Source organism: Mauremys reevesii, linkage group 4, assembly GCF_016161935.1.
Source record: "Mauremys reevesii isolate NIE-2019 linkage group 4, ASM1616193v1, whole genome shotgun sequence".
Taxonomy (NCBI): Eukaryota; Metazoa; Chordata; order Testudines; family Geoemydidae; genus Mauremys; species Mauremys reevesii.
Window position 1 is genome coordinate 79,521,709 of NC_052626.1, and position 14,409 is coordinate 79,536,117.

General features: G+C 42.3%; 1 protein-coding gene across 5 annotated transcripts in view; it reads right to left on the minus strand.

The window, feature by feature from the left end:
- Nucleotides 1–14,409, minus strand: part of LOC120405392 (intraflagellar transport associated protein) — a 60,615-nt gene that overhangs the window by 35,492 nt on the left and 10,714 nt on the right. For all 5 annotated transcript variants that reach the window (XM_039538986.1, XM_039538983.1, XM_039538987.1 and 2 more), the window contains one exon: nucleotides 7,344–7,495. In XM_039538986.1, coding sequence (XP_039394920.1) covers nucleotides 7,344–7,449 — 106 coding nt within the window. In that variant the 5' untranslated portion in view covers nucleotides 7,450–7,495. The remainder of the gene's footprint in view (nucleotides 1–7,343; nucleotides 7,496–14,409) is intronic.

Below are 14,409 nucleotides of genomic sequence, written 5' to 3' on the forward strand. Positions count from 1 at the left end.
ACCAATTACTATCATAGAACATATGCGACAAACAGGGAACAGGATAAAAAGAAGAAACAGACAAGATTTTAAAAAGCGATTAGTGATTTGGAGTTCATCAATTTTGAGGTGCCCAATTTGAGACACTTTGATATATTTTGGGAAACCTTCGTCAGGGTGTCTAGTGTCTACTGCACAAGACTGGGATGTAGCCCTCTTAGATTATGCTCCTGGCTTTCCCACAGATCCACTATATGACTTTGGGAAATTTTGTTTACCTTGTGCCTCTATTTGCCCATGTGTAAAAGGGAATGATAGTATTTCCCTACCTCACCTGGGTGCTGTGAGGCTTAGCTAACTGATATGTACAAAGCATTTTGGTATCATTGGTGGACGAGTGCTCTGGCAACCCAAACTATTGTCACATACTGTGTATTACGATTTCATAAATAAGCATACTACACAACCATGCAATGTATAAAACTGTAGAAAGAGATTTACAGCAAAATATCCAAACCAGAAATGACTTAATCTGCTCTAAATCTTTCTTTCTGGAAACAGAAAAAAATCAATTATGCAACCAAGCTAGCAATGTTTTATCTTTTACAATTTAAAAGAAAATAATAACTTTTTTAAAAAATTGTTTGATTATAATACGTAAAAATCCCACACAACAGCAAGAAACAATTGCTGACATGCACTTTTGCTGACATGCACTTTTGAGAGGCAGTGTCATTCAATGGCTATTAGTAGCTGCCACACTAAATTTGCCCTGACCTACTTTGCAAACTTGGGCTGATAACTTCCCTGCTCTTGGCCTCAGTTTCCCCATCTGTAAAATGGAGATAATGCTACTTACCTCCCTTGATAAATATTTTGAGATCTATGGATGAAAATCATTCAGAGGACAGATAAGCTATTATTATTGCAATACAAATCTGTTACAGTCCATTGTATCCACATAACTGTTTTTTAACTTCAGGGCTCTGTATGATATTTGCTTTTACACCATGATAAAAGAGATTACATAGAGATGGGCAGTGAATTTATGATCAATAGAAAACTGCAAACCTTTTTTTCTCCCCACCAATTATTTTCCAATGATCTGGCAAAACACATCAATAAAAAGCTCTGAATTGAGGCTGTTTCCCTATTTCATGCCCTGCTTAAGTTCCCTGGGGATGACAGATTAATTTAATTAGTTTTATTGAACTGCCTAGTTGCTTTTATTGGAAAATCCACTCATACGAGGCCTACTACAAATTTCTCTTGGGGTTAACACCATCCTATTGGTCCATTTTTTAAATTAAAGTAAATTTATTGCTGTCCCTTGTGTTATTTTCAGCCGTGCTTCATGCTGTTAAACTCACATGTGTAAAGGGCCTTCATAGCCACTTATGCTGAAATTTAAACTTGTTTTTTTTTTTAAACGTGGTTAACGAAAAAAAGGAAGCAGATAGATATTGCTAAATGGAGTGTGAACTAACTACACCACTCAACATTCACTGGGGAATTAAATTAACCTGATCACAACAGCACAGAAAATGCCTCTTAAATGCCACCTGGAAGCACAAAAGTGGCCAGTCAGTTTCCAACTTCCTCTGCTAGCCAGCCTGCTGCTGGGTGCAAAAGTATCAAAACAACAACGTTGAGGGTCAAGGTGGGTGCAGTAATATGTTTTATTGGACCAACTTCTGTTGGTGAGAAGAGGGACAAACCTCACCCACCTTGTCTCTCTAATACCTTGGGACCAACACGGCTACAACAGCACTGCATACAAAAAGGACTTCGTTTTCTTAATGTGTCTGATCAAAAATCCAAGATCCAAACTAAACCCCTATATTTGAGATGTGAACTATAGAACATATAATAACTATAATGGACTGAACTTAAATTAAGGTGACCAGATGTCCTGATTTTATAGAGACAGTCCTGATATTTGGGGCTTTTTTTTATATGGGCTCCTATTACACCCCACCCTCTGTCCCGATTTTTCACACTTGCTATCTGGCCACACTAACTTAAGCACAGTACCCAAACACTCTCAAACTCAAATTCAGATCAGAATTTAACTACTGACAGCCTCTGTCTATATAACAGGCTAATCCAGGTGCTGGATCAAAACACCTCCAGATTTTCAGAAGGGTGATTTAAAATCCAGATGCAAATTTTGCAGCTTGGACCATTTCTAATTTTTCTCTGTGTTTCTGTGGAAGGGAGGAAGAAGATATTTTATGCTCTACTGAACTTCCCATTCCACTCTGAAGTTAGAAAAACAAGCAGATGCTGTCTTATTATTTTGTACCAGCAGATTTCAAAACATGTTTTTAAAGCTGGAAAAGGCAGTTAAAATATGTGATTTTTTTTGCTCAAATCAAAGAGATGTGGGGCATAAATCAGCTCTACTGAATGGTCAGTATTGAAAATATCACTCATCTGCCAACCTAAATAAAGCCGTGTCATCAGTTCTATTGTAAACCCACTTTTCCCAGGCTTCTAACTCAGGCCTTGATCCTGCAACTGGATCTCTGTATCCACGCAGAGCTCCACTGACATCGAGGGGATTTTGCCAAGCCACGAAAGTCCATCCAAATGGGTCCAATTGCACAATCAGACTATTCTTGTTAATATTTGCTCTGCACTGAAACTTCCCAGAGCCTGGAAGTAAATGTTATTTATTTATTTCTATTTCATCATTTTATATTAAAAATGTAAAGGCGCAAACGAACCAAAAAGAAATGCATATACTAGCATGAGCACAATAGGTTACAATGAAACTGGGAAAAATATAAATGAATATGTTGAAAGAAATATGATCTATGAAAGAACGCTGCTTTCCACTGCCTTTATTATGGATTTACCCAAATCCCATTATATAAGCAGGCAGTTGTATTCTGCCCATGCTGAAGCTTCTGAGAGCCCTTCAAGGAGAATGCAGGAGTTTCTTTCTACCAGAAACAAACTGTACCACTAGACTATATTGCCAGTCTGAAGGTCCATCAATACCCTAAACACTACATGCCCCTTGTTAATGCTATCCTAAGGATGAAGGAAATACCTGGGACAGTATTCACAGGAAAACCACAGGACTTACTGGAGCTGCAATTTAGCCTTCAAGTGTCTATCCACTATAGGGGTCAATAAAAATGATTATAATCTCTACCAACTATGCATGGAGTGCTGCCATGTACTGTCAATTTTTAAAAAGATGATATATTTAAAAAATCTGGGTCATCTTTTGTAGGAGTGCTGACCTTTAAAATGCTGCATTCATTCTTTTTTAAATGACATTAACCATCTGCCATTGTTATCAGATCTGGCAGAAGTGAGGTATAACACTTCGTTTCTTGAACGCTCACAGTGCCACTGGTAGTATGCATGCAGTAATAGCGACTCAATCTAGCTCTGCTTAGGAATCCCAAAATAAAAAATTTTTAATTTCTTGTACTAAACACCCAGCTTTTTCCCCACCCAAGTTACCATGGCTCCATGGGCTACTTATAAAAGACACAGTTACTATTAGATAAATCACACAAAATTGGGGAAACAGGCCGAGAATCCTAGCCTTCGTCTCCAAAACCATAGACCTGGACCACTTGAGCTAAAGGAGAATTTCCTTACTAGGAGTAGTAATAGATCCTCTACCTTTCCTGTAGAGCAGCCAATAGAGGGTAACATCACACATTCATATATAGACAGTACTATAAAAAAATAGTTTTGTTTTATTGGGATCAGAGCCTTTATCAGAGCCATAGAAAATGGGAAGTACCAAGGTTCCATTAATACTCAGCTTTCTACAATTCCAAGAAACAGGTTTTGGAATACAAAACCAAGAGATGACCCCTACATGCACACCATGGGAAACTCCTGGGTGACGTACTTGTACTGCCAAAAGGCCCCTTCCTCCTGATCTCCCATTGTATTTTGTCCCTGTCTGTTTAGATCAGGAGTAGGCAACCTATGGCACGGGTGCCGAAGGCGGCACGTGAGCTGATTTTCAGTGGCACTCACACTGCCCAGGTCCTGGCCACCAATCCGGGGGGCTCCACATTTTAATTTAATTTTAAATAAAGCTTCTTAAACATTTTAAAGCCTTATTTACTTTACATACAACAATAGTTTAGTTATATATTATAGACTTATAGAAAGAGACCTTCTAAAAACATTAAAATTTTTACTGGCACGCGAGACCTTAAATTCAAGTGAATAAATGAAGACTCAGCACACCACTTCTGAAAGGTTGCCGACCCCTGGTTTAGATCATGAGTTCCCTAGGACAGAGACCATCCAATCTTCTGTGTTTTCTTGGAGCTGTTGATGCTTAGCAAATAAAGATAAAATAATGTGTTAAAAATAGGCAGATAGGGCCTTACAGGATGCTTGAGTGATAAAAAAAAACAACCTCCAGGGAAAATTTCCTCCTGACCCCAAATCAGGAAGGCAGTTCGACCCCATGCACATGAACAAGAATCACCATGAGTAAGAATCTAAACACACAGACACCCTGACACACCAATGGAATCCAAGTAACTCTGTGATTTTTTCTCCTAATTTCCCAGCAGTTTGACCACCGAAGAGCCATTAGATGGGGATCACTTGCAAGAAAAATTGTTTTTAAAAAGATGCCCATAGTCCACATGTTAAAAAAGTGTGTATACCTAAGTATCTCAATTTGCACACACCAGGACATATGCACATTGGATATTTGAGGATGCAAATAAATGGGCAAAACATCAGCAGTCTTTTATTTTTACGCCTGGCCATACAAGGGACTTGAACTAGTGCTTACCTAGACATGAAAAGCTATGAGCTTCATTATCAGATATACCCTGAGCTACCTCAGTTGCCCTTTTAAATTATTTTCATTCAAATCCAAATGGCTCTTCTTCATGATATTTGAGTACCAAAGAAATAAAATAGGAGTCCAATAGTTTAAAATGCATTTTTGCACTGTTCCAGCTCTTAAGGCTTTGTGCTTTAAGTGGAATTTTTGCAGGTCATTAGTTTATAATGTGAACCGGTGCCTTTGGGTATTCTGAAAGAGGAAAAAAAAGCAACCCAAGTTATTTTGTTTAGAAATGCAGTTTCCTGGGCTGGTACAATCATTTATTTCAGCTAGAACCTCAGATACGTTTTATACACACATTTAGAGCCAGATGCTGTGTTGAGAACCAAGGTGAATGAAGTACATGCTGTGGCTTTCTGCAAGCTGCATAGCGAGATGCACCCTGTGTCTTGGATCTGAGTTCTCCCCAGTGTAGCAGCTGTACATAAAGAAGCTTTTTGCAGACCAGACCCTAGTATTAACCCTCTTATCTGATCCCCCCAGTGTCTCACCTTCTCTCTGGTTTTCTGGGAGTGGTAAGACTGGCATGGGAGCACTGCTGAGATCGTTTCCACTCCCCTGACTGCTTTTTCTACTCTAGTGCCTGTGAATGACAAGGCTCTAGTGCCTGAGAGACAAGGACAGAGCAGGGTTCTGAGTGCCAATCAACAGAGCATGCCACATGGTGTAATTGGAAAATACTCTGCTTCTGGAATAAGATGAAGATATCACTCTTAATAGAAAGCTGTGGCCAAGAGCAATGTAACTGTGGAATATTAAATTGACATATTCATTTTGTAAGGCTGATTTAAAGAACCCAGGGGTGCAGTTCTTACCAGTGATGAGCCTGAGCTGTAGACTTTGAAACCAGATCTGAACTTTGCTAGAGTTTGTGGGTGTTTGGATCTCAGAGACTGTTTCAGCTCCACCTGCTATGCTTACTTCATTCAGAAAGCATGGCTGTCTGAAAGAAATACTTTAGTCTTCCATTCACTACAGGGTCTTCCTTCACTTTAAATCCTTCCTTATCAATTATCAATCTAAGTTATCCATATGACCAGCTCAGTGCATAGCAGAGATTGCAGAACACATGTAATCAGCGCTTATAATGCCAATCAGAGTGCCTGAATAACACAACCAGGAGTAAGGAAATTTTTAGTAAATTTCACGGCAGAGAAGCAGGGGAAAAATACAGTAAGTCTCAGAAAGGTCACCAATTAATATAGTTTTTTCTACATCATACACAGGAATAAAGTGGAGGTGCTGAAAGATGAGACCTGGAGGGTGAGGGGTTGGAGAGAGAGCTCACCACACATTCACCCTGCAGCGGCAGCTCTTGTACCACAGGGCTGAGCCTTGTGACTTGTCTTACTGGGTCTCGGCGCCACCCATGTTTGGCCCCACCCTCACCCCTCCGTACATGGAGATGGAGTGGCAGACAGGCTGAACCTGTGTCCCTGTGCACCAGTTCGCAACGCCATTTGGTTTGGGGTCCTAATCAAATGTGTGTTTAGCAGCCATTTTCAAGATTTCACAAACTTTACAGTGGCCATGGAAAACATGAATTTGAATAATCTCCATGTCAAAATCACAGCCCTAACCATGAGCCACAAGGCATCTTTTATTATTGTGTATCTTCCTTGGGCTCTTTATCTTTCTCGCATTCAAATTTTTGGTCCCCTCCTTATTAGTGATAAACTCAAGACAGATATTGAATCACCCAATAAAATCTGACTAATGTGGTCAAAATTGATCAAAATAAAGGAACGAAGTTTGCTATTTTTATTAACATTGTTCCTGAGGGGTTGATCAAATCAATCAGAAAGTCAAATCAATTGGCAATTGAAGTCAGTGAAATCCACTATACTTTGTGGTCAACATTTTCAAACATGGGGAAACTAAATCCATATTCAGGCATCTACATAACAATGATCTGATTTCAGAGGTGCTGAACACTCACAGCTTCCACTGACATCACCCAGGGTTGGAAATTTTAGCCTGCACTCTTCCAAGCAGCCTGCAATCTTCCACCTTCCTACACTCACTGAACTGCATGCCCAACAAAGATTCAGAACTACTTATACAATACACATCTAGCATTATGTCAAGACCAACAGCCTATAAACCAGGTGAAGTAAAGTTGTGGATAGCAGTGTGGTTGTGAATTCCACTCGTACTGTATCTTAAAAACGCAAAAAACCTGGCCAACCTATTATCATTCCACTAGTACCTGGAGATCCCAACCAACACTGAGACCTCATCGTGCTAGGCACTGTACATACAAAGAGAGAGAGACAGAGTCCCTGCCCCCAAAAGATTATAATCTAAATAGATATAGCAAACAAAAGGTGGCAGGGGAAATTAAGGCACAGAGAGTTGAAGTGACTTGCCCAAGGTCACACAGTAGGTCAGTGACAAAACCAGGTGTCCTGACTCCCAGTAGAGCGCCCTATCCAGTAGATAGCACTGCCTCTCTTTATGCTTACACTCTTTCTTTCTCAATGTAATTTGTTATGGGAAACTCTAGAAGCTGACATACCTTTCCAAAGATAAGTGAACGTGCTGAGAAATTCTTCATATGTCTGCTCCTGGCTATTAATAAACTGATCGAGGATACTGTTGTTTGACGGTTGCTTTTCCATCATCCACGATCACGGCAGTCAAACAGGCATACCTATGCTAAGAGGATTCCTGTATAATGAAAAAAGAGAGAACCATATATAATAACAAAGTCTTTTTTATTCTTCAGGCAGAAAACAAATCAGAGAGTCTTTTAACTTCAGAGGGAGTTTCTCTAGTTAGCATAGTGCAGGTGAGCACTGGAATTCAGAGAATCAGCTATTTCTCTCCTTCTGTAGGCCGTGATTCCTTCATTGGGGTTCTTGGAAGGCACAGGGGAAGGCATTTGTAGGATTAGTGCCATAGTTATTTCAGGTGCATTTAGGTGACAAATAAGTGGTTTATTTGAATGCTGGGAGAAAGAAGGTGTCTATCCATAGAACAGGTACTGTGTAGGCAGCGCAGCAGTGCTTGTGTCTCCCAGAAGGTCCTACCAACATGCTTCCACCCTGTTCAGGAGGGACCATGTCTAAGTAATTCAGTAACACTGCCTGTCCAACCCTTGCTTTCTTTCCTGAGAGGGTGCCACTTAGCACTAGTTGTGGTGTTGGATTTTATGATAGGGACACATGTACATAGGGAACTTGGACTGAATCCACCAGCTCGTTTCACAGGTGCATCTTGTACTATATTCTCAAAGCCACTAAACCCAAGCTTTGGAAGAATGCGATATTACATTATTATTTATTTGTATTGAGGTAGAACACAAAGGCCCCAATCAGCTCAAGGGACACAGTGTGGAAGGCAAAGAACAAATGCCAAGAACTACGGGGCCTCCACTGACAATGCTCAGCCTGTCTCCAGGAATTTAACGCTCTGGCTAGACAGCTGCAGCATCCAACTGATCTTGACTCTTTCAATAGGGCATAAGGAAAGTGACGGCCCCTGAGACAGTTGCATTTCAACTACATCGTTAATGTTGTTGTACAGTGCTTCGAAGTGCTATGTATTATTATTATGGAAATTCAGTACCTATAGGACCAGATTACCTAACGGAGAGAATCCAGGCTCGCGTGCACACATGCATAATTTCTACACATTACTGCAGTCCCACACTCAAGTGGCCATGCGGGAGCCGAGCTGTGCATGTGTAACTACCCAGTGTGTATACACAATTTTTATAGATGTGTATGCGTATTAAGCGTGCAGCTACACACAGATGTTTTCACACTGCACAGGGCTTCTTGCCTTTTGGACATGCAGTCTTTAATTTACAGGAGCACTAAGAAATAACTTTAGAGGTGAAAACCTGCTCCACTGAAGTCAATGGCAATATTACCGTTGAGCTCAATGGAGCTATGTTTATTTACCCTTTTATTTTGGATTTGCAGCTAAAGCAGAATGAACCCGGAACATCCAAACCACAGCATCAAAATAAACCATGAATTCTAACTCTGTCGTGATGTTGACTGTCACAGGAGGTGATTGTTCTGAAGTTTAAAATAAACCAAAACACATAGAGTCCAAAACACAGAACTTTAAGTTTCACTAAAAACAAGCTAATATTAACCACTCTAGGCACTGACCGAGCAGATAATCATTTACCAGACGGACAATGTGGTTTATGCAAATTCTAGTGGTTTTCAAGAGGAAGCAATGCTTTGTTTTATATTTTCATCACTGTTCAGTTATTAGTGTCACTACTCCAAGTAAATTTCACTGTGTGAAAGGCTAAGACTTGTAAGGATTTATGAAAGAACCACATTTGTTAATCTAAGATCTAAATACTAATGACAATGCTTCGCCCTTCTGCAGCACCTGCTAGCTAAGGATTTCTAAGAGCTTTACAAACATGAATTAATTCAACTCACAACCCTCCTGGGTGGTAAGTGCCAAGAAATATTATCCCCCTTTTACAAATGGTGAAACTGAGGCACAGAGCGTTAAAGTGATTTTCCAGTGAGCTAGCGGCAAAGTTGGGAATACAGCCAAGATCTCCTAATGATCATTTGCTCTATTATGTGCTAATACAGAGATCAGCAACCTTTGGCATGCAGCCCGTCAGGGAAATCCGCTGGCGGGCTGGGATGGTTTGTTTACCTGCAGCGTCTGCAGGTTCAGCCAATCGCAGCTCCCACTGGCCACGGTTCGCTGTTCCAGGCCAATGGGGGCTGCGGGAAGCGGTGCAGGCCGAGGGATGGAACGGCGAACCGCGGCCAGTGGGATCTGCGATCAGCCAAACCTGCAGACACTGCAGGTAAACAAATCATCCTGGCCCGCCAGCGGATTTCCCTGTCAAGCTGCGTGCCAAAGGTTGTTGATCCCTGTTCTAGTAACTTAGACCAGTGGTTCCCAACTTTGGGGGGCAACTGTAACTCTTTACCAAACTAAGACTCCAGCTGTGCTCATCGGTGACTTCCCCATCCAGCAGGCTCTGCAACCACCCTTCCTTAATGATCAGCTTGAGGCTCTTCGTGCTGGCTTTTCAACCAAGGCCCCTGCCCATCTCTCACTCACTTGTGTACTCGCTAACTTGTAACAGAACTTGAGAGGCTCTAAATGCTGGAACTGGAGCTGGCTAAGCTCAGTTGTAGGTGCGAACATCCCCTGCTGAATAACAGGCAGGGCAGCAATGGCACACCAGGATTCAACACAAAAAGCTGGGCCTTGGTTTTATAATTAAGGTTGGAGAGAAGATGCAATGTTGACCTCCAGGTGAGGATGTCCAGTCAAATAACAGGGGTAAAGTCTGGAACCCTAATCTCTTCAAGAGCCAGTCCTGGGTACTGGAATTTATACATGCACTATAGGGAGATTCTGATTCTGATTCTAGACCCACTGATTCTACTGCTGCTTCTTAAAGATATGAGAGAAAATTTCCCAGTGGTTTTCCAGGCTTGGCAAATGGTCACTTTCTCAAGTTTTGAAAAGTCTCTCTGCAAAAGAATGGACCAGATTCTGTGGAGTCAGTGGAGTTACTACAGTTGCTCCAGTAAATGAGACCAGTGTCTGGCCTTAGCTATGCTGAAGAGTGAAATATAGTTCATCTTGGTTAAGGAAATAAAATAAGTACTGTAACCTGTATAATTCGTAGGGTGAATTTCCTTTTATATTTTTTGAAAACCACAAAAGCGCATTACAGAACAAAATAATTAGTTATACGTTTGATAAATCCTGAGATGGGAGATAAAAAACCCACCTCCATTTCATTTATTGTCACCCGCATGTATATTTTATCCCTGCTGATGTGTGTTAGGGTTTTGCTATTTTATTTAAAAAAACAAGAGCAAGAAATCCAACAATATAAACTAAAGATAGGCCCAAGATGTAGTGTTTCAATCTGGATACAAACTTTCCCCAAATTTCCAGGGGTCTATTGCAGGCCTAATAACATTAGGAGATGGTGACTAGGAAGAATCAGATGGCTTCTTTATAGAAGCATAAGTTTATATCAATCATAAAAACCAGTGGTGAGCTGGAGCCGGTTCCCACAGGTTCCCAAGAACCGGTTGCTAAAATTAGACCTCTGTGGAGAACCGGTTGTTAAAGGGCCAGGAGGTGGGCAAAGAACTCCGGTTCATGAGCCGGACCATCCTGTTGCTCCCAGGATTCCCAGCTGGGGAGGCTGAGGCTTCCCCGGCCCTCTGCCTGCTTCCCCTCAGCTGCAGCGTGGCCAGCCGCCGGCACCAGCTGGGCAGCTCAGCTGAGCTCCCGAGTCATCCTGCTGCCGCTTTTTGAGAGGCCTGGCAAGGTGTGTGGGGGGGTCCTGCTGCAAGTCCAGGGCTGGCCAGAGGGGAGGGGAGGGGGCAATTGGCCCAAGCCCTGCAGGGCCCCTGGCTCCACAAGGATGTCTCCCCCGGGCCCTCCCCCGGTTCCCCCACCCCGAAGAGCTGCAGCATGGCCAGCAGCTGGGCAGCTCAGCTGAATTCTGGGCTGCCGGCAAGGTAAGGGGGCTGCAAGCTCCGGGGCCGTGGAGGGGGGAGGCAAGTGGGGCAATTTGCCCTGGGCCCCTGGCCCCACGAGGATGTCTCCCCCCAGCCCGCCCCCCACAGAGCTGCAGCATGGCCAGCAGCTGGGCAGCTCAGCTGAGCTCCTGAGTCATCCTGCTGCTTTGAGCTGCCGGCAAGGTAAGGGGGGAGGGGGCTGCAAGTTCTAGGGTTGCCGAGAGGCAAGTGGGGCAATTTGCCCCAGGCCCTGCAGGGGCCCCCGGCCCCACGGGTATGTCTCCCCCCATGGCCCCTCCCCCGCTACCCCCTCCCTTAAATCAGAACTTTTTATAGGGAACCGGTTGTTAAGATTTTGGCAGCTCATCACTGATAAAAACCCTCCAGTTTTTCACACCATGAAATATGCAGATAGCTTTGTATGCGGATTCTACACCCAAATGGTCTATTCATTCTAATTCTAGTCACTCTGGAGAAGTTTTGGGCTCTATGTTGCAAGGGTCTGGATGATAAGGGTTGAGACTTGGTGGATTATTAGCATTCTTTAAATTGACAAGTTGTACATGGCTGGAAATGTGTTAGGAAAACTGTCCCAACACTATCTACCCACGTTCTTATACTGACACATTTTTACTCCATTGTGGCTTCCTGCTGCATCGCTTCTACACCAGTCCCGTGTCTCTCTTAAATAAAGACCAGCAGTTGTTTCAGACTGTCAGCCCTGTGCAGAAGTTTTGTGGTGCAAACAAGGGAAACCAGGCTGACCAGCAAACTCTCATTTTCGTTTTTGAACTAACCCATATCTGAACACTGCTCTCCAAAAGCGAAACATTCATGCAATTCACAATATACAAGAGGCACCCTAGCTGAACTCACATCAACAAAGCAACTGAGTTTCTCTTAGCTTAGCATTCTGGATCTCCTAATGCTTGAGAATCCTTCAGGATTTCTACGTTTGATGTGGCCATATTTCTCAGAATGCGACTTTTTAAGGATTCGTTACACTGTGGTACCTCCACCCAAAGCTAGAGGAAAAGAGACAATATAGAACCAGAAAGTTGGCAGGGATTGAAGTCAATTTTTTGTCTTGCAGAGGAGAGAATCACACTGAAGGAAGACAAGGGGCATATAGAGCCTTTCAAAGGAGGATAGCTTAGTAGTAAGGTGCTCAGTGACAGTCCTGAAAGACCTGGGTTTGAGTCTTGATCAATCTCACCGCGAAAGGCCCCCTCCAGCTCACCCAGCTGTAAAACAGATACCTGATCCATTGGGCTAGGGCAGTCAAAGGCAGTTGGACGTGATGCTGGCTACATCGTTCCCTTGGGTACTATTAGCTATGACTTGGAGGTGCCTGAACTGCATCAGCCTGATGAGCCCTTGGCTTGGGGGAACTTTGACTGCTAGGTCATCAGTTCAAACCTAGCTCAGGTTGATATCAGCCAAAAGGCACTGTCATATGACAGCTGTTTGGCTGCCTATGTGAAAGATGTTGGTGAATTAGTCCACTTCCTAGTGGATCTGATGTCTGCTGTTGGTAACAGTCTCAATAATGAGAACAAGGCTTGAATAGACCATGGTGACTGATATCATCCTTCTTCTCCCCAGAGGAGGTCCCTCCAATACATCAAAGGAGTTATGAAGTTTCTCCTTGGGGGAAGAAGATGTCAAAGACTCTTGAATCATTTCCACTTGTTAGAAGCACTGGAGAGAAAGTATACCTGGGTTCAAAAAATAATTAGGTAAGTTCATGGAGGATAGGTCCCTCAATGGCTATTAGCCAAGATGATCAGGGATGCAACCCCATGCTATGGTTTCCCTAAACTTCCAATTGCCGGAAGCTGGGACTGGATGACAGGGGATGGATCAGTTGATAATTGCCCTGTTCTGTTCATTCCCTCTGAAGTATCTATATTGGCTACTGTCTGAAGAGAGGATACTGAGCTAGGTGGGCCATTGGCCCAGTATGGTTGTTTTTACATTCTTATGAATAGTAACAGAATAAGAGTTTCTGAAAATGATGTGTTTAAGCAGAAACCAAATTTTTTCTTTTAGAAAAATTTGCATTCCTCTCCTGCTCATCCATCCAAGTTACAGTAATGAGATTACTTCAGGCTATCATTCATTAAGGCTTGCTGATCATCAGCAGATTGTGCAGAATCAATTTTATTTCCCAAAATGTAGTCTTCCTCTCAGCTGTTTAAACCAAACCAGAGATGTCTGCAGTGTATCCCAGAGGCAAGTTGGCTGAGTATTAGCATGATTTCAATTACACAGTTATTAATTCCATTAAACAATGAAAAATATAGTAGCTATGAAACATGGACTTCTTGTTTTATACAGCATTTTTGAGCACTTCATTATTATTTTTTAAAGTCATTATATTTTTTAAACCAGTGAAAGCAAAATGAACTTACAAACTTATAAACTGAGAAAGCAGCAGTGCCTAACCGCACATAGAAAAATCCTACATAATTCTACTGTTCAGAAATAAATATTCCACTACTGCATTATGTGGTATAGTCTTTTTGATTATCATACAAAGGGGAAAGTCACATTCCAATGCTGGGAATTTGGATCTGCCAACAATCATCCTCAATAAAAACAGGTAATTCATTAGTATATTTATTCAGAGCCGTATTTAGATGCATGTAGAGATACAGGAAGACAGAGTCACTGTCCTGAAGAGTTTATAATCTAAATCTGAATGTCTCAGGCTCCACAACTGTATTAGTTTAACGTCAGCTGCTCTGTTTTCATTGTATAGTGCCTGATTCATTCCCCTACACAGTCACTCCACTAACTATATCGGACTCAAATCATTGTTTTCCAAATCTCCTTGAGATACCCAGATTATAAAACCAAAATCTGTTCTCTTCCATCCTAGATGACAGTGATAGGCCACATACATTTCTGTAGCACCTTTCATCAGTAAAATGTACTAACTTTGCTCTTGCACCAGCAAAACCTCCATGCAAGGAACTTCCTTTGGGCTGAATTGTGGCCTGGCTAGGGTGGCAGCATAGGGGCTAAGGGAGAGCCAGGCATGCAGCAGTGTAGGCGGGGAAGCAAGCCAGGAAAGTCTGTTACCTCCATTCCTCATGC